A 27,900-nucleotide genomic window follows, 5' to 3' on the forward strand; every position below is an offset into this window, starting at 1 on the left:
AAAACATTTTACTAAAGCAGATACACACTTTCTCCTAATTTCACAAACACTTCTATCTTGTATGCATCTACCTACATAAAAATACACAAGATTTGAAGCATTAAACAGATTATTATAAGGTAACCACAAGGCAAAGCACTGATTTGCTGTAAACTATCCTCATCAAACCTATCAACAATGACAGGAGAAGTAGGTCAAACTATTTAAGTAGAAGGTATTAGGCAAGTTTTTACTGAATGAATTTTTCCCACTGATTTTCATAAATATAATGTGCTAAGACAAGAAGGTCCTGGTAAACCTGAAGAGGTTATGGTTACTATTAATAAGCAGGCAAAGAAAAGTCACAACACTGATGGTATTATTCCACCATACAAGTCAAACTGAAAAAAACAGACAAAAAGAACTGCACTGACTTGAAGTCCTCAAATAGGCTGCCAAATTCTTTCAGACTGCACTTATAACATATTATTAGTAAATACTGCCCTCTAGCAATCACCGGCTGGAACAGCATTGTGCCATGCTTCTGTACTAACAAGCTGCTGATAAAGAGGTTTTCAACCCTTCACCACTAAACCTTGAAACCTAATGGGGTTGTGGTTTTTATTAACATTTAACTCTCCGTAGCTAGGAAGCATACCTAATGTTTAATCAAAGTAGCATCTGAACTGCTGGAACAGCCTGAGAATAAGTCACATTAAAATAAGAGCCTGTAAAACCAATACTTCATTTTTTAGTTAACTTTAAATTAACAACACCATAATTATCATTTTGCTTTGAGGTAAAATACAAGATCTTCTGTGCTTTTAAGCAAGGACTTGGACATTTCTTATACATGAACACAGTAGTACCCTAACATCAGTTCCCATTCAAATAATCTCAATAAATGCACAGGTTTTTTCAGTTACAACTGAAATCTCTTGTCCTTAAGATTTGGTTTCACTCTCCATCTTTCCATTATCCCTAGCTAAAGCTTCCTTTCCTGCTCTGCTGTGACAATTTCTGCTCAATACCTGAACTTGGAGATGCACTCCATTGTTTTTCAACAGGGTGAAGATGTTTACTTGCCCATAGTTAGATGGGCGTATTTTGAGAAGAGTGCATCTCCCATTAAACATTCAAAACTTTTAGATATTGTCTCAAATGACAGCAGAGAGGACTGAGAAAAGGTATCGTATATTTCTTTTCTTATTGTCCAGTAACAACCCCAAATACTGAAGATCTGTTAAGTAATCCAATCTTTCTTTCCAAGCTTACTAAACTAAAAGACCATTTGACATAGCTACACAAAAAGGTGGTCAAACAAAGAATGAAAGAATGATCCTCAGCTAAAAAGATGATCCTCAGCTAAAAGGAATCCCTTTCACCCTTGGGACACACCCACCCCTTCCTTCCCCCTCATCCACGGTCATCCTCACCAAGTAGAGAGCCCCAGCACCCAGGTGCACTGCTGCCACTGAACAAACATACAAACCAACTCACCCCTCAGCAGGGAGAGACACCCCCCACCCCCCCCCTTTCCCCCAGAGACCCCCTCCTGCCTGAGCACCAAAACTTCAAGGCCCTGCTTGCTTTCTTAAACGTACTGTAAAGGAGAATCTGTATTTTTTATTTACATTTTATATTTTTGTACATAGTTAGAAGGCCCACCATTTAAAGTGATCTTGGATTGACCAAAAGGGGGGCTTTGAAATGTGTTATCTTGTTACCTATCTCTGGCTTTACTTGTAGTGTGACCAGGCCCAAACCATTATCTCAAAGGAGAATAAAACAAAACCTTGTAAAAAAAAAAAATAGAAAAAGACAAAAATGAAAAAAAAGAATTTACAATCTTACCCTGAGTATTCCAGTAACTTGTTTTGTGCGTATGTACTTTAGCTGTACCATAGATCATGGTTTGTATGAGAAGGCAAGGCCAAAGATAAAAAGGCTTTTTCTCCGCCCCCCCCCCCCCCCCCCCCCCCGTGAAGTTGCTCTTTATTTTTACCTTTTTCTTTCTTTCTTTTTGGCTTGTTTGATGTACATGTGAAACAACGCTGTCCCACAATAAACCGGAATTTTATTTTGCTGAGTTTTCTAACAAGGTTGCCTCCCAACTGCTGCTTTTTGTTTTAATTTTCATTTGTCAAGAAAAATTTTTGGTTTGTTCTCTACAGCTTCATGAGAAGGGGAAGTGGAGAGAGAGGTGCTGATCTATTGTCCCTGGCGTCTAGTGATAGGACGTGTGGGAATGGCTCAAAGCTGCATCAGGGGAGGTTTAGACTGGACATTAGGAAGCATTTGTTTACCAAAAGGGTGGTCAAACACTGGAACAGGCTTCCTACAGATGTGGTTGATGCTCCAAGCCTGTCAGTGTTTAAGAAGCATTTGGACAATCCCCTTAACAACATGCTTTAACTTTGGTCAGCCCTGAAGTGGTCAGGCAGTTGGACTAGATGATTGCTGCAAGTCCCTTCCAACTGAAATAGTCTATTCTATAAAACCCTGATCTTGCACCTTCATGTTTTGTCTTCAAAAGACACACGTACTTAGCTTCAAGCCTATATGGTGCCTAGACAATTAATCATGTATTTAAATGTCACAGAAAGGTGAAAAAATATTTTGATAACTGAGGATACTAAGAGAATGCAGATTGAGTCCAATTTTTAGTATTAGATTCTACCCATCTATATGCACCTACACAAACAAAATTTGAGGAATGATCACTTTCCTCACAAGATAAAAATACCAACAAGAAACTTCTCCCCCAGATTCACCATTAGGTAATCATGTAACAGAACAGAGATAAAGTACTTCAATTGCAGAATTTTTAATTCTCACTTAGATGAAGTTCTATTACCAACACCTCCTGCATATTGCCAAAACCAAGCTAAGGTATCTATCTATGACAGCAGCTCCAGCACAATGATTTTAAGTAAGTGCAGCCAGACTTTGTCATCTCTGTTAATGGCCAGCTGACAACTGTGGCTAGCTTCCATAATTTGCACCTGAAAAGTTCTTTAGAATAATTTATGGCTATAGTTACCCTTTTAGTACTGTAGAACACTTCCTTGTTTTTCTTCAGTTCCAAATGGTCTGCTGTTGATGTCAGAATTATTCAGTAAAATATAGAATGTGTTATGAAGCATTATATAGGGTGAGGGAGATTATAAACTTTGGGAGAGTGAGCAAAGAAGAACTGTAAGATTCACTGTACATATCCCTCTATTTACATGTAAATCACACAGCCACAGCTATGTACTTAATCCAGGCACCACATCAGCTAACAATATTCACAACTATCCAAGCGTCAGCAGTGTTCAATATTCTGAGAGCTACGTGACCCGAAGCAAATGAGAAGAGTGCCAGGAAACACAATCTTTCCTGCAGCGGAGCCTGCGTTTCAATGATTAAAGATTAAGCAGGGTTTACTTTGATAGGATTAGTACTCAAGCACGAAACTCTGGTTCAGATCTCATTACTACAGTGCATATCCTTCACCTTGATGGATCCTCTTGCTGTCTTGTTACAGGTACAAAAACCACCTCTCTCACTAACCTAAAAAGGCAGAACAACTTTTACTTACAAAAAAAAAAAAAGAGACTATTTAGAAAGGACAAGCTCTCTTCAGAGGTTAGTGTTAATTTTAGAACTAGCATTTATATTCAATGCAAAGTCTTTTTTAAAAAAATACACCTCTGTTTTGTAATTATTTGCTACATTACCTAAGCATCTCTAGACTGTAACTCTTAGAGACAAGGTTCACATTTGACTATGTGCTGTCCAATGACTAGCAAAACACAAAAATGAAAATATTACAAGACAAGTGATTTTAAACTATTCCATCTGACTTGCACCTTGAAAGTTTTCAGTGGAGAATTATAACTGCATAAGCAGACACTAGGAGCTGCTGAAAGATCAACTAATACCTAAGATGGATTGTTGCAGAGCTCTCATGTAGGTTAGTAGCAGAAATGGGGACCTGTAAGATGGTCAGGGAAATTACATCTCTACCTCTTCAGTGAGAACTAGTATCCTGGACAAAATACACAGATTAATTGCTTTGGACATCCACAGCCTTTAACAAATAAACATCAAGTGCATTTACATAGTGATGCAGCAAAATTGATTCTCCCTCAGGAACTTAAATGTTGCTGTTATCCGCGCCTTTCATCCCCCCCCCCAAATATTCAGGGTTTCTACAGATGAATGCTCTCCCTTCTCTCCACCTTCCCTTCGTCTTCCTCCCACCCACTCTCTTTAGATGTGGGTGGCTCATCAGCAATACATGGGGCCTTCTCAAACATCTTTGTTTATAATGCAATACACTGGCTTTCTCTTTGGTTTATTTTGATGCCACAGTATCTCTTAAATTTATATCATTCATAAACAACATTATTACATTAAAAGCACTTCCAAAAATGAAAGCATCTCTTTGCTTTTCCATTAAAATTTTTGTAAACAGTGATAATGTGTATCTGCCAGTCCCAAAGACACACAAATTCACCCAGCAATTGTGTACAACAAATGACTTAAGAGAAGCTTGTCCTTGCTGCTTCAACTTAAAACTTATTTTACCAGAAAAGCTGGAAATGCTTTATAGTGCTTACAGGAGAAATGCACATAAGTTTCTTATTTATGAAATTTATAATTCTACATCAACATCTCTTGACTTGTTTCCTTGTTCCATTCTGACCTCTCGTCATGACCTCTCATCATCATCTGTTCTTGCGACCAACTTGTGATTACCAAATTTCTAATGTCAAATATGTCATGATATAGACTGTATGAATTAACAGGGTTCTCTCTATAGCCTTGCCTAAGTCTACTTTTCAGAAACATCGGCCATAAACTCCAATAATGCTATAGTATGCAGACCACCATTTTTATAGAGTATTATCTGGGCTTTCTGGACTATACATGCCTCTCTAAACAAAGGAAAAAAACTTCACTATTTACAGTGATAGCTAAAAGCGAGGCTCTAAAAGAAGGCCTTGTTTTGCTTTTTCCAGCATAGCCCTTCCTCTCTACTGCATTTTGGCTGTGATATCAGTTTTCATCTTCCTCCATCTTACAGGCTTCTTCCAATGAAGGCATAAAACTTACGACACAAATTAGGCACTTATCCAATGTTTCTGACAGACTCCAACAAATGACTGCTAAGCATCTGCCAAGGTCTGCCATATCTACAGATTAACCATTACTTGCAAATTGATGTGCCTTTTGTGTTAACCAACAGCATTTAGTTCGTTTGCAGAAATTTTGCTATTAGTCATTTATAGACACATCAATTTTTGTATATTAATCCACACTTCAAAAATAAAATTATATACATCTTTTAAGTTATCATAACTGACTAGTAGTATTTCTACTGTTTTTATCATACCAACAGATTGGGAAGGTCTGAAGTATGTAAAACAACAATCAAAACTTCACCATTTTATCAACATATTCAGAACGGTGCATTAATGTGAAAGTCCCACTTTATGTCAAACTGCTACTGAAGGAGTCTGGAAAGGCATCTCATCCTAGTTGCCCTCCATTTTTTACTTCCTTTGAACAATACTTATAAGAACGCTTAGCACTTACATCTGGAATAAAACCAATTTCATTAAGGTGGTTACTCAGCTCTGGATCATGGAATGCAATCATCTGGGAAAACACCGTCAGGTATTCTGAAATGACAAGCATATTGAAGATCATTGTCAAAAACGTAAGCCACCACGTGCTGCTAGCTCACAACAGAGCTGTAGAAAAGGAAGAAAACTTCTTTAAATTTTTTTTTTTTTAAACCTACAATAAACCAGCAAGTGAATACACTACTGCCCTCCTTGTCACCATTATATTCAATACAGAGGAAGAAAGGTTTAATTTCTCTTCCTTAGTACTTCTCAATTTGATTTTTCAACAATGGTTTACTTGGCTCATACTTAGGTTGTGATTATGTTTGACATGAAAAGTTAAAGACTTTTCAGTATGAGTATGAGCCACAAGATATTGATGGAACCAGATTAGAACAAGACTGTTCCAAGGATTTTTAAGACCCAAACTCTTTTAGTGATACACAAAGTTGATATGCTTTAAATTATATTCTGTGTGGTTTCTTTTCTACAAAGTTAAATTCTGTATTCTGGAAGCTCAGGTTTTTAAGGCAATGGGGCTTTAAGGTTACCACCTCCATGATCAGTAACATCTTAATTTGTATTTTTTGGAACAGGTAAGGAGAAATACTTACATTACATCTTCAGCATGGCACATTAGGCTGATGGTTACAATTTCATTAAGTTGTCTAAATAACATGTGCTTTTAATTAGAAAAGAAGCAGACAGCAGCACACAGACACTGACAGATTTCTCTTTCTGTTCTGCCCCTCTCCCAATTTTATCCACATTGTCATATGCTTTGTTAGAAGGAAAATGAAGAGGCAACATTGCAATTTTGTAACAGATGGCAATTCCTTTTCCTCCATGCTCCCAGGAAGAGAGTAATTAGGGCCCAGATTGCTAGTTGAGGGGAGGAAGAGAGACAGAGAATGTGAACGCTGGTCCCAGATCAGAACATGCTGGCATCTCAATGCTCCACAGACTACTGTGTAAATAACTCCCTATTACTCTGTCTTCATCCCTGAAGTGGCAAAATTAAATTCCAGTTCCACTGCTAAGAAGCACAGAAGTGGCTCTGCTGGAATAATTCCATGCATAGACACCTTTAAGAACAGAAGTGGGTGTAAGCGTTCAGATGTTTACAGACTCCTATCTTACTTAAATCTTGATTATCTGCACTCAGGTTAGCTCCTCTCAGGTTAAGCCAGCAAGTTAAGAACAATCACTCTGTAAAATAAATCTATTTGGACTAAACATTTTAAAAGATGATTCTGCCTCAGGAAGACTGATAAACAAGGCTCTCACTGTAAGAACACAAGGGAAACGAGCCACAGTACTACTGAAGTTATACTTGAAAGGATGCCTAATTCTCCAAGATAAGTTGCAATAAAAATTAAGACCTCTTCAGTCTACTTCAGAATTTTGAGACTTTTGCTTCAAGCTGCAAAGACAAGGCCACAGCACACTAAACCTCTCAGGAGATTTCTGGCATCTTAGGAGTGCCAGCCTTTCCCTTCTGACACTACATCTCTATTATGTCACAGATGCCCTGGCAGCACTCAGCTGAGCAGTTAGGTGGGTAAACAGACCCGTGCTGAGTTTTGTATCCCCAAGGCCAGACTGCTTTGGAGCTACTCACATCTCATTTTCTCAGTTTCAAGATGAAGTTATTTTTGTTCACATACATACAAGTTAGGGAGATAACTGAACTCATGCCTTAAAAATTATTATCATGTAGTATGGTATGAATTTAAGAAGTGCATCTCTAAGGTGTATCTGACATGAATTCAATGAAACTGAATATGAAAATAAAATGAAATTTTAGTCTGGAGAAGAGGAGGCTGAGGGGAGAGCTCATCGCCCTCTACAACTACCTGAAAGGAGGTTGCAGAGAGCTGGGGATGAGTCTCTTTAACCAAGTAACAAGCGATAGAACAAGAGATAATGGCCTCAAGTTACGCCAGGGAAGGTTTAGACTAGATATTAGGAAGTATTTCTTTACAGAATGGGTTGTTAGGCGTTGGAATGCGCTGCCCAGGGAGGTGGTGGAGTCCCCATCCCCGGAGGTGTATAAGAGTAGGGTCGACATAGTGCTGAGGGACATGGTGTAGTTGGGAACTGTTAATGCTGGGTTGATGGTTGGACTGGATGATCTTCAAGGTCTTTTCCAACCTAGATGATTCTGTGATTCTGTGAAACAGCCACTAATCACAAGTCAGGTATAGCAGATCAGTAATCCTACACATTCCTAACACATTCCAACGTATTGCTGAAAACAATTTCACAATTAGCTTCCTGAAGCACATTTATTTTAAAAATTAAGATTCATGCCCATGATAGTTCTCCACAGATGTACTACAGGTTGGTAAATACCATCTTTATTTGACTATCCAGTCTCATGAAATAGAATTACTGTGTGGGATTACATGGTTAATTAAGGGTCTATCAAAACCACACAAATCTTCACAAAAATGTATCGCTTAGGTCCAGCCAATTGCTGTTGGTTGGAATTTTATTATATTAATTTCTGTTTTATATAACTGGTCATTCCATACCTAAACCTCTTTAACTGCTCTTGCTTCCTGTTTCATGTAAGGAAATATGTCTGATAAGCTTAGAAACACCACCTGTCTTCATTGTATAGGACAAAGTCAGAAATGAGGTATGCTGAACTCTGCAGTTTGAAAGATTCCACCCATCCACTCCTACACGGAAGACACAAAGAAGCTAAAAACTAAAATTGCACTAGACAGTTAAATGACACATTCTTAACACTTTCTTCCAACCCAATAAGGCAGGGAAATTACACAGATTTTTCCTTTAAAACCATATTTACACATTGGTGCTTGACATACAACCCTAGAAAGGATTAAATCAGGATACTGAAAGAATCCTAAAAGTTCCAGTCTCCCTGAGTCCTTGATGATGCCAGATGTTGCACAGGAACGCCTACATCTACTTTGGTTCACGGAATCCTACTGACCTACATTTCTAACTTTGGCTGACACATATTATTGTAAGGCCCCTTAGGAATAACATCAGGGAACTTGAGAGAGCAAAAGTATGATTTTATGGAAGAGTATACCTCCTTTGAGAAAAGTCTTTACCAAGCCATTAATCTTGAAGTCTAAAGCAGTTGTGTCCACAGGAGCATCTAATAGAATATACTTACACACTGCCCCTTTTTTTTTCCAGCTAGCACTCTCTCTTTACAGACAAAAGGATGCAAACGAGTTCTGTTGAATGCTCTTTCCAAACTGTTATTTTACGTATTCAGTTCATAACACCTCTTAATCCACCGTCTTTCATATGTAAACTCTCCTGACCACTGTGTTCTCTCCTTATGCTAGCTCTTCCCTATTATCAGTACATAAGTGCTTTTCTGTCTTAATTATTTTTTGTTGATCAGTTCTTATTTTCCTTTTGTTTTTTTGGACAAAATATGAGAAACACCATTTCTAAGTTGAGGAGATTCACAGGTCATATACAAAAGAATTTCTTTAAAAAAATACAAGGACAGCAAGCCATGGTGAAACACAATATTCAAACACCACTCAGAACTGCTTGCAATTCAAAACATTCATTAGCACCTGTTTTTCTAAAGTACTGATGGTTTTTCAAACAGCTTCTATTGGTTTTTAAAAACTGTCTGCAAGTTTAAAAACTTGACTGTGCCAAGGTGGCTTTCTAGGTCTAAACAATTCCTTCTTCATGTTTCCATGAAATTTACAATTAATTTTAGAGTAGACAGACATTTACCTTCCAGATATTTTTTTAATTTGTCTGAGCTACTTACATAGTTGTTGAAGACTGAACTATGGAACATTGTTCCTCAGGGTTCTTCAACTCCTGTCCTGTACTGAGTGATATTATCTTCTGTTCAGTAAGAAACTCCCCTCAAATCCCTAACTCTCTGAATACCATGACTTCCATTTTCTGCAGAGTCCCTAGTTGGTACTGTTCCTCTTCATTTTCCCTCATTGTCAAAATAGCTCCTGTAACAGTATGATTTTGATCACCTGAAGGGTAGGTCTCTACAATCTAACGCTGGAAAGACTATTTCCTTATTTTGTAACTTTGCATGATCAGCTGACTCTTACCTTGGATACTACACAGAACACTTCTGGATATTTTTTTTTTTTGTGTGTGTGTGTAGTTGGTGTTTTTCTCCTGCCTGAATCTTTACCCACTTATTTTGTTCCTATTTTTCTTGCACAGCTGTTCTTATTTATCTAAAATAAAGCTTTAGAATGAAATAGGTGGGTATTTCTACAGTGTAATTCTAGCTGTGTTCCAATTTACAACCATTTGAAAAAGTGTATTTATATATCCAGAAATAATTCTGCTTCTTTTAGAACTACAAAATAAATACAAGGACTTACCTTGAATAACATGAGAATTATCCTTCAGAAAGAAGTTATACAAATACTTGGGGATAAAAGCAGACATGCAGGCATATGCCAGAGCTGAAAGAATTAGAAAAATGAATACAGCTATGGAGGTAGAAACATACGTACACTTAGAAAAGATCATTATTAACCAGATAATAAGCATAAATACCTAAATCAATCTATACACAAAAATGATTGTAAAACATATAAAAAGGACATATTCTTCAATAAAGAATTTTAAAAAGCTCCTAAAAAAGTCTCCTTCTGTCACTGAGTAATCAATATAAATCTGGTTGGACCTGGTCTGCACCCAGTTTATTTCTGTACTTCTCAGTGACACAGTAATGAGATGATGTTTGGAAAGCCATGGTGATGTTTGTATCAAAAAGTGAAGGTCCCTGGATGAATAAAATTTTAGAAGGCAGTTTCAGGCAACTGCATTGTTGCAGTTATAGGTTTTCTCCTACAGAACTTACAGCCAGTTTATGCCCCATCAGACTCCCATCTCATCTCTAACTTCAGCTCAGAAAGAGACTAGAGTTCAGAAGAAAAACCACAGAGTGGAATATAATTAAAAATACTGTCAGAAAGACGGACAAAAACATCTTAAATTTCTCAACAGCTCCTCACATACATACCAGATAGAGATTAGAGGGTAAAAAATTTAGTGTTTGTACCCTTGATTAATTCCTGGGAACTTGGCTAAGAGACAATCTATTGTAACACAATTCTTAGCCATGGTGCTAGACCACAGATGTAAAACAGAAATGAGGGTTTGTTGTAAATTGTCCAAAGACAGTAAATATAATTTTGGGAGTTTCTAAGCAAAACATCATATTTATAGCAAATATGACATCGGATCGTGTTATAAATTAATTGTGTTACAACTTTTCTATCATTGAAATCACTTCTCAAATATCCAAGCCAAATGTGTACAATTAAGTTCATAAACCAGAACACAAAATTTTACATAATTCACTACTATTATGTTTTGCTTCAGCTGAAAGAAAACAAGGTTCTACAGTCAAACTGTGTAGGAACATGTCCACGAGCAAGAAAAATCTGTTGAAATGGTTGAATTAGTATGCACAGCAGGCATAATAAGAGTCATTTCCTAAGAAACTAGTTTTCCCCACACAGACCTTATATAAAGAAAGCCATGTGCAACAGAATAGAAGATTGGACTAGACCTGTTCTGAACAAATTGCATTCCAAGAACGTAAAGGGCACATATCCAAAGCTGGTCTGATAAGCTTTTAGGCATTTAAAACAATCATCAGCTTTTCTGAATAAAGCTAGTCTGACAGGTTGCCCTGGTTTCTGCAGAGATAGAGTTAATTTTCTTTCTAGTAGCTGGTATGGTGTTGTGTTTTGGATTTAGCATGACAGTAATGTTGATAACACATTGATGTTTTTAGTTATTGTTAAGCAGCATTTGTATTAAATCAAGGACTTTTCAGCTTCTCATGCCCTGCCAGTGAGAAGGCTGGAGGGGCACAAGAAGTTGGGAGGGAACACAGCCAGGACAGTTGATTCAAACTGGCCAAAGGGATATTCCATGCCATATGGCATCATGGCCAGTATATAAACTGGGGGGGAAAGCTGGCCGGGGGCCGCTGCTCAGGAACTGGCTGGGCATTGGTCAGTGGGTGGTGAGCAACTGCATTGTGCATCGCTTGCTTTGTATATTCTATTATTTTCTTCCTTTTCTGTTCTATTAAACTGCCTTTATCTCAGTCCATGAGTTTTATTTATTTTTTTTTTTTCCCCCCTCTGTTCTCTCCCCCATCCCGCTGGGGGCAGGCTGTGTGGTGCTTAGCTGCTGGTTGGGGTTAAACCACAACACAGGTTAACAGTTAGGTTAACAAATAATGCTTTCACATTAAGTGAGGCTGAACTACAGCTTCACTGAAAAAGACAAGTACTAGAGAAGCACTTCTTGCTATTCTATAATGAAGGTTATTTGTGCTTTTTCTTATATATTTATTATTGTACTTGGCAATAAACACAGGGTTTGAACCCCTGTTTGAAGAGCAGTACACCACATATGCTTTTCAAAAACCAACCATTTCTTTTGACTTGTGGCAACATGAGCTTTAAAGTTCCTTAGTAGCTACAGAAAGTTTCCATCTATAAGTGGGTGCACACATATCTGTCTACAACTAGATACAGATGACAGACTGTGCTTCCCCCTCATCCCCAGCAGAAAAAGGTACTCACCTTCATTGTTAAAATTCAAGTACAGAAATGGTGCACAAAGAGAGTCAAGACCTAAAGAGAGAAGAGCCATGAAGAAACTGCATAAAGAGCTCATTTATTGTAATGCACAAGATAGTCATTAATTTATCATGAAAATTTGCATACTTGATAATGATTACAATTCTGCAATGTCAGGCTCTGCATGTAATGCTGAGAACAACTGTGAAATCAATGCATGAAAACAGAGAGGATTTCAAATTGTTGAACTATAATGCTGAATTGATTATTCTGCCAAGGCTTCCAAGAAATGCATTTACCATCCCAAGAACTCGCTCAGTAACTTTTGCAGTTTTACCTTGGGACTGAACAGTAAGCGAGACTTTTTTTTTTTTTAATAAAGTGACTGAAACTTAAGGACAATAAATACATAAGAAAGAAGGGGGCACTTTGCATTACAAATTAAATACAAATTACTAGGATCTAAGTTTGCAATAATGCACAGATTCATTCTTCAAAAGAAACAGAAAGGAAAGCACTCAAAAAAAGCCTACGGGGTGGCAGGGGGCGGGAAGTGGGGGAGATATTTTTAAGTCATCACAGCTTTCCAGTTAATTATGTGACTGTGCCAACTAGTTGAACTCACCTTGCCAGTACACCAAATCAGGATGGGAAACAACCCAGGCTTTCAATACACGTCTAAACTTTGCATGACCCTCTGGTGATGACAGCAATTCATCATACTGGTGGCAACGAGGAATATCAACTTCAATCTGCACCGCAGCCAAACATATAATAGAAAAAGAAATCAGGGTAAGTGGGGTAGTACTACAGCAATCTTGCAACACTAGAGGTGGAAGTCAGCCAAAGAACATAGGTCAGACCACCACCATAAACACAATCTGCTTCCTCCATCACTCTCAAAATCAAAACTGAAAGGGGACAGGGGACTCTTAACAGCCCTGTCAAAGATTAACAACAGAGACTTTTTCCAGATTCATATTTCTAAAAGGGTTCTAACCCTTGAAAAAGGCAGAAAGCAGATTACAGTTATATTTTTTTTTTCAGATCCAACTTTTGGACTCTTTTCAGGTGCTAATATCACTTTGCCCTAAAGGATAATCAAATCAGACTTCTCAGAACATTGTACCCAATTTGATGGAAAATATTTCTTCACTCAGCCAAAAGGAACAGCTGTTGCTCGTGATGTCTTTTTATGTCTGGCATGGTTTCTTGGAGAACCAAATTGCTCAAGAACCCATTTTTGTGAAGCACAGCTCACCTTACAGGATCTCAGGGTACTCAGCACTATCTGGTACAAAGTCCAACAGGCACAACTAACATCTGATAAAAACAGGACTTTTAACAATACATCAGTAATATTGTCCACTACACTCTGCTGCTGCTACAGAAACAGTGATTCTGAAGTAAAAGAGGATCTCACTTTCCACATGTTATAACATAACTTGAGTTAAACTACTTGTTCGTATCTGTTTAGGAAGATTCTTGCTACAGCATGAATAAGGTTAGAGGACAGGGGGAACCCTTTTAGTATTATCAGCTACATCTGCTGTAATAGGCAAATGACTTTTGCATTACTTCAAGTGACAATATTTGATAGCACCAGAAGTCTTACTTGTCTGTCTGTAGGAATTGGTGTGTCTTTATCAATGGCATCATATTTTGCTTGTATGGCACCCTAAATGTGGAAGAAGAACACTTGAATTTAGAAAGACCTTACTAACATAAATGCATATTACAATGTACATGCTGATACACAGAAGCTGACTGGTTTTGTTAGGTGCTTTAGTTAGCAACTTTCTTTTCCTGAAAAAATTTCCTAAAGTACATAAAATTCTGAGAGTTGAATTTTAACAAACCCATCTTTAGTCTTATTCAGGACACATAGACCTTCCTGTGACCTCCTCTGTACCATCTTCAGTGATTTTCAGTTGTTTATACAGAAAGCTATGTACTTGACACAGTTTTCCATTTTCAAGTTAAGAAATGCTCTCAATTTAAATTTAGTGCTTACCTCAGCCACTGGCAAGTGGTTTTCAGCATCATCTCTAAAGGCACTGAATCCAGCTGTCTGTTAATTATTACTGATACTACCAATATACACTACTCCTAAGTAGCCTGTCCTTGCTTGAGTCCCAAGACAGACATACCAACAAGTCCATCTTAATGTTATGGAACAGGGTAACAACTATCTGCATTGTACAGATGGTAAGCTGATGAAGCATGAGAACTTACTCATCTCCCAAGACCCAGGCTACAATCTTGACCAGCAACTTGTTCTTTACCTTTACAGCTTTTTTTTTTGGTCATGTTATATAGCACTCAGCAGATCACATCCTAAGCTAAAGATCCTAAATAACCCGGGATGTATTATCTATAAGAACCTCTTTGCTGCACTACTGCAGATTGCAAGCAGGGTAGATGCAAAAGCTGAGTAGTCAAGCAATCTCTGTTAGGAGTCCTCATTTCAGGGACATTCCTTTCTAGTCCTTTGTCCAAATGGGTTACGTTTAATTTATTTATTTTCCAGTCTTTGGAGGAAGTGCATTGATTGGTAGGTGAGAAAAATACATTTGATATGCTTCATTGTGTTTGCCCAACTATTGCTGACCAGAGCAGAAGGATTCTAACTGCATTTGTCAAAATATTAAAAAGCAAACCAAAAAACCCCATTAACTACCAATTGTATTTAAACAATCTAGCAAAATTTGGCTGTATGGGTAGTATTTTTCTATCCCCTAATCAAAATTTAAGGCAGTCAAGTTTATATACATTCTGTGAAATCAAATATTAGAAACAAGAAGCAAGTTTGTCTGAACATTGTCTTTGTTTACACAATTTCATGACTCATTTTGCTTGAAATTCCAGTAATTCTACCTGCCAAATCTTCAAATCCATTCCAGCTTCCCTGTCAATCCCATTCTTATCCCATTCCCTCCCCAGCCAGTACTGGAACTTCTGCAAAAGCCCTCCCATTACCCTTACCTCAACACCCAACAGAGCAGCCCAGGTTATGCCTCTCAGAAGAGGAGGGATGTCAACCCTGGCTTCTTTCCAAATTTGGTTTTTCTTATATGGGTAGGCCTTCAAAGAGAAGAGATTAACAGCAAAAAATGTTTCCATGTAACTGAAACAATTCAAATCCCCATCCCAAGACAGTCGTTCCCCCAAGGGACAAACGCTGTCAGACTGGACAGTAAATGCAAGTTTTACAGCAAGTCGGTTTCATTCCTGGAAGGCCTGTATAGCGGACTACTGTTTGATGTTAAAATACTCACTCTTCCTCATAAATGTGTTCACGTGCTTTGGTATATATTTGATATATAAATTTACTAATCCAAATTTTTATTAAAAGTTTTTTCTTCATTATATGTTTCTTTTCATACCAAGTATCCAACACTTTTTATTAAATATTTCCAGTTTATACCTTCCTAAGTACTGCACTTGATGCACATCAGCTCTCTCTCATTCTTAAGCAAGAATCCAACTCTCTGCGTATATGTAAATTAGGGACTGGTATTTTCCCCACTCAGTATAAGCCCCATATTTCTTAACATGGCACTGCTACAGTGAAGACTGGTATTGTTTTCAAGTACCTTACTGCTTCGAAATGTAGAAAAGTTACAGGCGTATTTACACCTATAATAGCTTAGTCTGTTATGAAATAAAGGATGAGAAATATTTTCTTCAGTAAATAACAGGTATTAGCAGCAGCTCTATTTTCACGTGCGCACTTTAAAATCTACTTTTATATTCATGACTACTGAAAAGACATATTTCTCATAATTTTATTTTCAATCTTATGCAGGGTTTTCTTCCCCCCTTCCCGCTGTGGTCTCTTGTATCTCTGCTTCCTTTTTCAATTACTTGGTCTTTTAAAAACCCTCTAATTAACAGACCAAATCCAATTATTCAGCATCAGAAAGATTCCATACCTTCAACAGCCTGTCAAACAGGATAATTCTATTTAGCTGGTACTCTGTGTCCCTCTCCCGGATGATCAGAGGAAGACTAGCAGCTGCAGACAGCTCATTAGTACTATTTGAATGAGGTAAAGTTGATTGGCTGGAAAAAGAGTTAGGATAGCAGTAGTGAACAAATACAAATCACTCTGAAAAAAATTAATATCCTGTGATGCATTTCTGAGCCAGAAACAAGTATAAATGTATAATTTTGAATATTCAGCAGAAACAGTTGATTTCCAGAACAGATAAACAGGCTAGGATCCTCAGTTTGGTATCAGGGCCCTAAGTTCACCCAGTGCAGAGTGTTTATCAGTTCTCGTTGACTTTAAGAGCCAAATGAGGACATGTTAGGTCTGCTTTTGGAAGGCAGTTGTGTCTAGCTGTGCAGTGTGCCACTCAAATAGAACTAATAACTCAAAATTCAGTCCTTTATATATGTACAAACTTACACACACACTTACTCATCTTCAAGCAATGGATAAAATGCTTCCCCACCAACATCTTTCAGTCTCTGAAATGAAGAATAAAAATAATTATCAGAATGCTGCTCAGAATTCAAGCGGAAATATTTAGTGGAATACAAAACTATTAATTAGCAATTCATCTACCAAATTTAATAGCGTGCCTTGAGATCTAAGCATTAGCGCAATCCTCCATCAGCAAAGAAACATACAGTCTTTAACACTAAAAACTTTTGCTAATACAGGCTGAGTTGATGGAAGTTCTGCCTGAACACTCGTCTCATACATAAACGTATTTCCACATAAAAAAATAGCTGCCATGGGCCATGGATTAATAGATCAATACTATTACATAGTTCTTTTCCTTGTTTTTCTACATGGAATTCCTATCCAAGTAGCTGCAAAGCAACTGCACAACTTGGTTTTATGTTTTCAATCAGTTCAAGAGTTATGCAAATTTGAGTTCCTTTTAGTAGCAGCATCTGAAAGCTGCACAGAAATACAGACGCTCTCTGGAAAGGTGACAGACAAGCATGCTTGGACTTTTGCCTGAAGTTTTCAGACATCTTTGGTGCATTGTGATTAATGTTTAATACCATCCTCCCTGCAGTGCTCTGTTTTGCAGTTCAATCCCTAACTTAAAGGCATACAGCACACAGCCTGTTCCTCCTGGAATTGACAGAACAGTTCATTCTCAGTTCATTCAGTACTCATCCTCTTTTGATTACAAGGATCATGCTCTGCTCTATAAAAGGTGTTTGAAGAATTGCATAAGTTCAAAAATTTATTTCAACTAACACTGCAAGGTTCAGGCTTGTTTCTTCCCCAAAAGAAAACTTCAGTATATACTTATTTGCTGCTGTATTTATAGAAGTATGCAGCAATATCCAAAATTACAGAATGAAGTGTTTTAAAAAAAGCTTTGAAAGCTGCCCTTTTAGTAGGAGCTGCAGTGCGTATTACCCTTAAAATAGCTGTTATATATTCTTAACCTCTGCCCCCCCACCCCCCCATCCCTCAAAGCCCATCAACCAAGCAAACAAAACAACGCAGTTCTTTGGTCCGTTTTCATGTCTTTGTGTGAAGTAATGCAGAGTTCTACTGAAGAAGTATGTTTACACAGTATTTGCCACATTGCCCCTAAAATTAAGGTAATGGTGGCAGAGATAAAGACTTCAGGAGTCGCCTTCCTTTCTGTATTAATGAAGTCCTAGGGCTTGGACAATAGGCCCAAGCCAGAGTTGACCTATAGATGAATCCTGTACATTTTGTAACTGATAACCATTGTGCTAGAAGGTATTGTACTAAGTTATAACAAACCACCTATGCTGATGTAAAAAGTGCTAAAGTGTTGAAGTATTGAAGCCTGAACAACAGGCCTCGAGGCAAAGGTGCTAACTTCGTATGTAGACATTAGCGCAATATGTATGCTCATTAACGAAAGATGTAGCTTAGATATCATATACTCATGATGAATGTAATGAAAACATGTCTATCCCGAATGTATCTTCCTCTTTGTGTAGGGGCTAGTTAACAAGGCCATGAAGCCAGCTGTCCGGCCTTGGGTCCAGACGCATAGCCTTGTTCTAAAAAGAACATAAATAAATTAGATAAGCAGGGAAACTCCCTTAGCTTCTCCTTTGCGCCCTGGCCAGGCTCTGGGGAAATCTAATGTGAGAGTGAAACCAGATGTTCCGCTTAAAACAAAGGTGCCAGTTATTTTGGCTTGCTGATTTTTGGTATATAAGGCTGGACCCGCTTGCAGCGACTCTGGATGCCTCACCTACGGATGGACGCATAGCGTAGGATTTCCCACTTGCCGGGACAGGCTCTCCAAATCCTCGCTGCAACCAGGGCTCCCCAGCGTCTGCAAATCTGGATGATGGTAACATACGCAAGTGGTGATGTACCTTTCTTAATCACTATTCTCTCTCTTTGGTGGTAATGATTTGATGCATTGCCCTGTATTTTCCTATTTGTTTACTTTAAGTGCACTATTCTGTCTTTTCTTCCTGTATGTTTTCTGTATCACTCTGTTACATTATTTAGTTATCCCCAGTAAAATATGCCTACTCTTTTCACTCTCGTGTCCAAGTTTAACTGGGATCCTTAATCAGCAAAACAATTAACCCCTGTAATAATATGAAAAGGTTTTTTATAAAGACTGACAGAATTTCATTTGGTACTAAAAAAGCAACCTGCAAACAGTGCAGCATAAATTTCTAGTTCTACAGCAATAAAGCTCTGTAAGTGCGAAGACATGTGAACAATTAAAACATTTCAGTGACATATGCAGTAAATCTTGTGACTGATCATTACATCGGGCAAAATTACGAGTTATCATCTGTTGATTTTTCTACTGAAGATGGAAGAAAGCTGCATTACTGCATTTTAGCAAAACGCTTTGAAGTCACCTTTTGAACTAGTTGTTTAATAGCTATGTATTCCAAAGATTAGTAATTAGCTCCTGGAAACTTGGTATCCAACTTCAAGTATAAAGCCTTTAAGAAGCTGCAACTGAATTGAGTTGATCTTTCTTTTGAATATTGTGAGCCACCTACAGACAGGAATTAAAGAATGCAAGACGACACTCACTGTTCAATTAGTTCAGTAATCGTGGAGAATATCAGGTATTACAGAACTATTTGGGCTACACCAGAACAAAGCAGGTAACAAAAATTAGGAAAGGGAGGGACACAGGAAGGGGATAGAGGGACAGAAGATAAATCAAATTTAGTAAGCTTTTACAAAGCAATTTAATAGCATAAATCACAATTTGACTCAGACACCAAGAAGTGTTCCCTTGGAATCATAACACTGTCATTTGTAGGAACAGTAGTAGGAGCTGCTGCTCTGTACTCCCTTTAAACAAATGATTCTGCAGTGAAGACATAAGAACAAGTGCACAATCGTATTCTTACGTTTCGGAGCTGGCACAGAGACAAAGTCACTGTTGTGTCATCTAGGAGGGAACTTCTATCTCGTCCTTGCCCAAAGCTCTCACCATCTTCTAACAAAAAGCTTCAAAAGGGAGAAAAAAAAAAAATCAGGTCATTTTATAACATAAGACTTGAGTTAGAAAAGAATAGAAGATTCTTACATCAATCAGCGTTTCCTCTTTAAAACAAAATACTAGCTCTTAGAAGTATACTGTATTGACTCTGCATGGCATGAAACCTGCTATCAAGGGAATGTACAATCACCGTAAATTATTCAAACAGTTTTTGCTGTAAAAAACCCCATTTCAGGTTTTCTATAACTTTGGTTTGCACACAAAGAAAGAGTAATGAGATATGGGATTAATATTCCCTTTTATTCCTTGATCAGGTCTGTCATTTATTGTGAAAAGCAAAAATAAAACATTATTGTCATATGAAAGCCATTTCCCACCATGACAAAAAACAAGCAAAAGCCTGACCCAGATCTTTTCTGTTGCAGTCCATCTAAGGATACAAATGCACCCAAGAAAGAGTATACAAAAATTGTCTATTTGGTGATCTTTTTAAAGCAGACAACATGAAATTGATTTCCAGAAATTAAGCTAACATTCTCAGTATCACTTAAAAGATGGAGTTAGACTGCATTTTTGAAATTAACACCTCAGCTTCAAGATCAATAGTATGATGAAAAATGTTTTCCCCTTGTAATTCAAAACCACATGCATTCACCTATGGGTGAGGCAATCTCTCCAAAATCTCACTCTAATTTTGCCACCAAAATAGCACTTAAAATCTAGTCCCACCTTTTTTTTTTTTTTTCAAGATATTTCACTTTGACTGTGCACTAACTTCACGTGTTTTTAAAACCCAGAACCAGCAAATTTATCTACATGGACACATAACTATGCTTATTGAGATCAGATTGTAGGATTAAAACATGAATAGACTACATAAAATTGCAGTGTGTGCAGCAGTAAGATAAAAGTAGTTATGTCTAAAATGCTGTTACAGAATTCTAAGTCATAAAACTAGGCATTTTAAAATAAAGTAATCAGCTGATCTGCTGAATAACTGGGCTGACCATTCAGCACTGCTGCTCCGTGAAAGGGAATTCAGAATGTGAGGGGTTGCTACAGAATGTATTAAATTATATTACAATTACAAATCTGCTGTTGAAGCACAGTGAGACATTTTTACTAAAACTTAATGCTATTGGAAAGCGTGCTAATTTTAGAGACTTCCAGTTCAGTATTTTGCACTGCACCTACGTATCTTCAAATTTCAGAAAGCAATATGAAGTGCAGGTAGGGGACAGATATAAGGCAGTCAAACAATGCCTTAAATTGGGTAAGAGAAGTGACATGATTTCCTGCTCTTCAAGAATGCTATTTTTCACATATACAGGTATTGAAACTAAAAACCAAACCAAAATGTTCTCTCAGAATCAGTGGCCTTATCCACCCATTCTCCTTTCCCTTGAAGTGCTTTTCCTTCCTTACTTGGGAAGTGTGCAGACAGGTGGTTTTGATCGAATGATTTCCTTGTTGACAAGTTCTTTCTCCAAGTCTCCTCCAGCCAAACACCAAAGATAATAAACCTCTTCAATTGATCTTTCTGCTAGGTAATCACTATCTTCATCTATTAGGGGAAACCACATAAAAATGAGTTACAGCTTTTTAGGCAGCTTGTATTTCTTCCTACCACTCTAAATACATATAGTTGGGGAAAAAAAAAAAAGTTATTATGCTTGAAAGGTCCTCAACCTTAATGTGAAGTTATAGGAAAAGTGACCTTCCCTTTGCAAGTGCCCTTTAGGAAGATTTACAGAAAGAGCACATGGACAGAAGTCAGAAAAAAGCAAATATTTCTGCAGTTGCCTTGGTGTCAGAAAATAGAACCGATTGGATAAATACATTGAAGTGTGGATTTTTGCTTCCTGTGTGTCTTTAAAACAAACAAACAAAAGCAAGCACTATTTTGTACACAACACAGCACTAAGGGTAAAAATAAGAAACTAGTGATTCATAATGAGTAGTTATAATCTATCTTCCCTTCACATACCATAGCCATAATAACAAGGTATAAAATCTTAAGTCTCCAAAAATTGTATAACGAGATTTTCTAAACGTGTAGAAATCTGAGTTCATCAGAAAAAGTTTATGAGGGCTTAAAAGCAGTAACACTTTCAGCGTACTGTAGTTTAAAACTTAGAAATGTCATCTTTTATTCTAGAATGTGACCTCTTTCAGAAGGATTTAGTTTTCCAATATTCCAAAAAATCACCTCATGCTATGATCCAGCAGAATCCAATTGTCAATTCACAACACGATTTAGTGAAAAAAATCTGCCTTGTACATGCACATGTCCAAATTCTAAAGGCAAAAAATGATGTTGATATTCCAATCTGGACTTGAATACTAATGATAACTATTTCCTGAGGTTGAAACACAAAATCAAGATGCTCTCCTTTGACTTGCACACATCCCTCAAAACATGTTTGCCCAATCTCTGCCCATTAAACAACATACTACAAGAATGTAGTATTGTAACATTTAATAGTTTCTCTCCAACAAAGTATTCAAAGAAAACATGAAAACATTTTATTTTCCTTCCCCCTTCAATGACATTTATCCCACTACCTGCTTTTACCTTTACATAATTGACTTATGTCTTCAGGAAGCGTTAAATTAGCACACCTTGGAAAAGATGAGAACAGACCAGCAGGTTTGTGGAAAAGAGGATATACTGAGGATACTTCACTGAACAAACTGTCATGCAGCAATTCCTCTGGAGTTGGCCTTGAATTAAGAAAAGAGAATAAAACATTAAGAGTAAAGTGCTTCCAAAAATGTTACATTTCAGTAAGAAATGTCCCCAGTAACAAGTATTGGCAAGTTATTTTAAATTATATTGGATTTCAGAAAGTTTTATACCAAAACCATCTACCAATTTTGTTCAATTCATGATGCATAACACACCACACAGTCTGCTTACACCCCAAGTTCAGATCTCACCTTTATTTAATATACATGGCATCTATTTCAATGCCCCTTTAATTCCTCTAAGCAGAGATGGAAAAATGCAAGTGCAAAGCCTTGATTAAAGAACAAAAGCATACTTCAGTTTTCAGAAGAAAGTTGTGGTGGACCGACATCACAAAAAAGTACTTTGAAAGAAGAGATTTGAAGAAAGCAGCCCTAATTCTGGCTACAACAGAGCTATAGTAACCACCACCAACTTCCAGACATGGAATCAGTAAAAGCTGTGAACTTAGAACTAAAATGCCTGAATAGTTTTCCCCCAAAATACTCAGATTCAATTTAAAGGTTTTGCACACTTGATTTCTACAGACCTTCCCCCCTGCCCCCGCAATGCTTTTCCTTTAAAACAGTGAAAACCAACAAACCCAAGAATTTCTTATAGGTAGCACAAATTGTCAGTATTCCAAAAAAGGTTCTGCAGCAGGTCTTCTAATTTCATATTGTCACTAGATGCATGGACTGAATACTTGCCTCTTAGAAGGCTGGAATGTAAGGCATTTCTTCAGTAGAGCTATAATATTTTCAGAAAGGTCCTGGAACATAAGAAAAATATAGAGGAGGTCTGTTTATTACTGTCTTAATTCAGCAAGCCACTTAGCTCATACTTAACTTTTAACATACAGACTATTCCTTTGAGGGCAATAGTCAGAATCCTTTTACACAATGTCTCAAAATATACAGACGTTAAAATTCAGTGATTAATTCTGGGGGCGGGGACAAGTTGAACTGTATAAACCTACGCTATGAGAATGTATAAAGTGGACCAGATAGAAGACTAAGTGGCTAGAAGAAAATACTTAACTCCCAACACTTTGTAACTTATTAAACTATCCAGAGAGCTATCACATTTACTGTGATGGACAGTAATTTTAGGAAAGAATGAATATTACCAGTACTGGCTATTTGAAAGGAACTTGAATATGCAGTTCAGACTCATACTGCAGTACATCAAGTGACCAAATAAGTGAAAAAACATAAATAAACGTGTGAAATACTATGCAACAATAATAAAATGTTTTGGATAAGACAGCATCAAAGAGCAAACTAGTTCCACAAACCTTAATAATATCAAGGCAACCATGTTCTTCAGCCAATACAGTTACAATATCATCTACACAGCCTTTGAAAAACAAACAGAATAAAAAGTTAGAGCCTGTGAAAAAAGTGATACCAATTAAAACAGAATATCAGGTAAAAACCCCACCTCAATAAAAAGCATGTAACTTCAACTTTTTATTGACATTGCCACATCACCTGAAAGTGAATTCTCAAAATTAGAAATTAAAATTATCACCTATGCAGACAGAAAATTGAAGCCTAAGAAAGTAGCACATCTAATTTAACAGCACACATCTTTTTGCAGGTTTAGTAAATCTGGAGCATCAGTCTCTGCCAAATAAATTAAAACAGTCTTTCCACTTATAAAAAAAAAAAAAACAAACCCCTGAAAGAACTTAAAAATAACTGCATATAGAAGCTCAAAGTAATTTTCATTTTGTTGCTACTTGCAGATAATTCTAGCAGTATTTTATAAGTTGTTTTCAACACATTATTGACAAAATAATTTCCAAATCAGGAATGTTTTTCAGTGGATAAAGGTTACCAATAACTTGCACGCAACTTGAAGGGGACCAAAATGCTTCAGGAAGCTTTGTTAACAAATCACTTACAAAAACAGTCAGAATTTCAGCACCCAAGCACTAACTGCTGAGTGAAAAAGATATTTCCACTAACAGTAACTAACTTTAACAGTATTACTCTTTGCTCTGGATAATAGTAACTGATAAAGCTTCATATTGCAAATTCATGCCCTTCCTCTCCCCATGGTTTATACATAAACCCCACAAGAAACACAATTTTAAAAGCCAGAAAATAGTCCCACTTCCAGACTCATTTACATTAATCAAAAATTTCACATCTACGGTAATGTTTTATAGTTTGTAGGGGAAGCCAGAAACAAAAGCCTGGATACATGTCTTGGCTCTCTTTATTTTCTGTCTTCCTATTTGAGTTCTCCCTGCTTGGGATTTGGTGCACAAGCACTACTAGTGCAGGGACAGTTTTCTTTATTGTCATACAACAACTAATACATTTCAGAAACCTCCTGCAACACAAAACAACAAATAACCATCAGTGTGACCTTTCCTGAGCATGCTTTTTTATAGTATGCCCTTGCTCTAACATACTTATAGCTGTTCTGCAAAGTTATTTTTCCTGGCACCCACCTCTGCACCTTCCCTAGACCAGCAACCATGCTTCAAATGCCTATTTAATCCTGGAGATGAAAGCTGACAAAGGTAAAGTGCCTTAGTTCCGAGCATCACAAGCTGACTAGTCTGTAAAACTCTAATTATAGAACTGCTTGGAAACTTAAAAAATTGCTTTACTTACCTAACATAATTATAAATTTCAATCTTTCTGCTATCTCCAAGCTTTGGAATAATTTTCTCCCCTAAATAAATAAGAAAATCAAATCAACAGCTGATACATAAAAATATTTAGATAGTGTACACACCCACCTATATATAAAGACAGTGAAATAAGCTTCTATATATCACTTTTAGATTTAGGAAAACTATCTGTTAGAACAGAAAACGTTATCTACCCCAACTATAGCAGAAACAGTTTCATGCCATCATAAAGAAAAAAAATGTATAATTTATAATGTCTCTTAACGGGAACAAATGCAAAGAAAAAAAAGCAAAACAAAGCCCCAAGCTGCCTTAGCAAACCTGCAGGTTTATTATTAATTCAGTGAACAAAACAGCTTTCAAAAACTATTTTTTCCAATGTGAGCATGAACAAAGGTAATTAATTACTAAACGTGGTAATCATCATAGCTTGTATTACTGCACAGTGCAAAAAAAGTAATCTGAAAATCCCTTTAAAGGTGCTTCAAAAAATATTATTGCATTTTTAAGAAAATATACTTGAAAAGAATAATGATCTATGAACACTATGCAAATTTACAGAAGAGCAGAATATGCAAAACACTATTTCCAATGTCCTGATCTAATCACCATATAAAACACTATAGAAAACAAGTTCTTGACCATGCAATTGTCTGACAATTTATCTTACATAATGTGACTAAATATCGAGGTATTTGCTAGATCATACCTCCCTACAGAATGCTGCTGTCTTTGAATGAAAGAAATCCAGTTTAACATAAACAAATATTAAAGATTATGCTGTCAGAATTCAGTTCCATTTCTACAGTCAAATAAGCATTTTCCAAATAAACCCTTAATTCTGTGAAGAAGCTCTTTAAACTCTGGCAATAAGGCAGATGCTCCCTTCTCCTCCTCTCCATGAAACTTTATGAGTTCCTCTTTCTTTCCAAGGAAAATGAGGGCATGACAGCAATGGTTATTTCATGCTTAAAAGCACAATTAAAACAAATTATCTAGAGAGACTTCTTGGTTCAGAAGCTATTGCTCACTACAAATTTGATCATGCAATCACATCATTGTGGCATAACAGGCAGCTGCCCTTCATGGTTAACACATATACTCATATCAAGCCAATGTGCATCCTACTATTTAATCCACCACCAATACTGTCCAGGTAAGAATGTTAACATATTCTGATTTTTGGACTCGGGTGATGGACACAGTGTCATGAACCCCATACTCAAGAGCAATCAAGAAAATGTAACTAATCCCCAAGAGTCACTATCAAGAGAATAATCCTCTTACATACCATGCAAAGCTCAAATAATATTATACCAAGAGACCACAGATCTGATTTAGGGCCAGAAGGCAGAGGCTTCTCACACTGAGTATGATCACTTGGTTTGACTATTCCCTGTGCAATTACTTCAGGTGCCAGATATGATGGGTACCTAGAAAGATGCAGCAACATTAAGTAATATTCTGTCTATCCAAAACAAACCTATCTTTCAGTTACAGTAATAAAAATAATTTTACATTCTGAGAAACTAGAAATAGCAATGCAGATGGTTCTATTTTATTCAGTCAATATCTACACGTTGCAGCAAAGTTTCAGTTCAATCGCAAAATACATAGTGTGTACTACATAAAAAGTCAAATCTTAATCACTAGTTCGGTGTTTTTGTGAGAGGAAATAACAGCAGCTTTCAAAACAGTGTATCTACATATCTCAAAGAAAATGTGTACTGAGTTTCAGCACTAGCACATTAAATAAATGTATCCTAGACCCATATTTGGGGGTGGTGGCAGTATCCCCCTCCATTGACAGTGTTCCCATCAAATAACTTCTGAATTTGTAAAAAAAGCAACAAAAGGTGTTGAGGACATATTCTACCCACTGCTAGATCATTTTAAAATAACGTTATCGATTTTTCTGTCAACAATTCATTATAATACTTAAAAAATCTGAAATCACCTTTTGAAGGGAAACATCATTACTTCTTTTGGGCATTTGTTTAAGAATCAGATCAGTATTTCAATTGTAAACAACATGACACCTCAAAAGAACAAAAAGTGGCAAGGAAACACTGCAAAGCAGCGTGTCACTTTGGCAAGACAGTAAGATCATGTGAAAATAAATCACAAAATTATGAAGAGACGAGGTCTACAATGTTGCACAACAGTGAAGCACTGATTGTGCTTCTTCCTAAATTTAAAATTTGATTGTACCTCCAGAATCCGAGTCACAGGGAACTGCTGCATTTGAAGGCAAGTCTAGGCAATAAGGACTGACATCACATAGTTACAGTAACATGCTTGCATGGTACCCATTCTCTGGCTTTCATTAACTTTACCTAGTCGGATGATAACCTATTCAGTGGCATTATCAGAAGCTTCTGTGTAAGGGGTGTATGCAACACATATGAATTAAAACAGCAACCTATAAACTGTGCATACACATTTTTGAAGATGATTAGTCAAACCAAATATATTTCCTGAAAAAATACATCCCTGATGTATTTGTACTGTGTAGCTACTTACCCTATAGGAAAATCAACATCAACACCTTGAGCAGTCATATGGTAGAGTCCAAATTTAGCCAGTTTCACATGTCCCTGAAAAGGAAAAAAATAAATGATCAATTGCAGCAGATTCTGACCTTGGAAGAATCTGTGTTTAAGTTAAAAAAAAAATGTAAAAATCATTTTTGCATTAGCTATCAGAAGAGATACCTATAAAAAGTCATTCTTTTCCATATATTCCATATATTTCCATCTCATCGATTACACAGAACTCCACTGCAAGTTAATAAGGAGCTTATTTCTAATGCTTTTACTTTCCAAGACCATTAAGTAATCACCTTTGGAACACACAAGAAAATCAGAACTTTGTAAGTTACCGTATATTTTCAGTA

General features: G+C 36.9%; 1 protein-coding gene across 8 annotated transcripts in view; it reads right to left on the bottom strand.

Annotated features, from left to right (window-relative positions):
* TBCK (TBC1 domain containing kinase) overlaps positions 1 to 27,900 on the bottom strand; it is a 112,296-nt gene that overhangs the window by 52,058 nt on the left and 32,338 nt on the right. For all 8 annotated transcript variants that reach the window (XM_074823222.1, XM_074823227.1, XM_074823219.1 and 5 more), the window contains 16 exons: positions 27,528 to 27,601; positions 26,296 to 26,437; positions 24,985 to 25,045; positions 23,652 to 23,713; positions 23,065 to 23,126; positions 22,202 to 22,350; positions 21,052 to 21,190; positions 19,535 to 19,634; positions 16,614 to 16,663; positions 16,123 to 16,252; positions 15,173 to 15,271; positions 13,803 to 13,865; positions 12,813 to 12,939; positions 12,191 to 12,241; positions 9,962 to 10,045; positions 5,566 to 5,651 (listed from right to left, as the gene is read on the bottom strand). In XM_074823222.1, the coding sequence (XP_074679323.1) occupies positions 5,566 to 5,651; positions 9,962 to 10,045; positions 12,191 to 12,241; positions 12,813 to 12,939; positions 13,803 to 13,865; positions 15,173 to 15,271; positions 16,123 to 16,252; positions 16,614 to 16,663; positions 19,535 to 19,634; positions 21,052 to 21,190; positions 22,202 to 22,350; positions 23,065 to 23,126; positions 23,652 to 23,713; positions 24,985 to 25,045; positions 26,296 to 26,437; positions 27,528 to 27,601 (1,479 nt within the window). The remainder of the gene's footprint in view (positions 1 to 5,565; positions 5,652 to 9,961; positions 10,046 to 12,190; positions 12,242 to 12,812; positions 12,940 to 13,802; positions 13,866 to 15,172; positions 15,272 to 16,122; positions 16,253 to 16,613; positions 16,664 to 19,534; positions 19,635 to 21,051; positions 21,191 to 22,201; positions 22,351 to 23,064; positions 23,127 to 23,651; positions 23,714 to 24,984; positions 25,046 to 26,295; positions 26,438 to 27,527; positions 27,602 to 27,900) is intronic.

The sequence above is a fragment of the Strix aluco genome, chromosome 4, assembly GCF_031877795.1.
Source record: "Strix aluco isolate bStrAlu1 chromosome 4, bStrAlu1.hap1, whole genome shotgun sequence".
NCBI classification, from domain to species: Eukaryota; Metazoa; Chordata; class Aves; order Strigiformes; family Strigidae; genus Strix; species Strix aluco.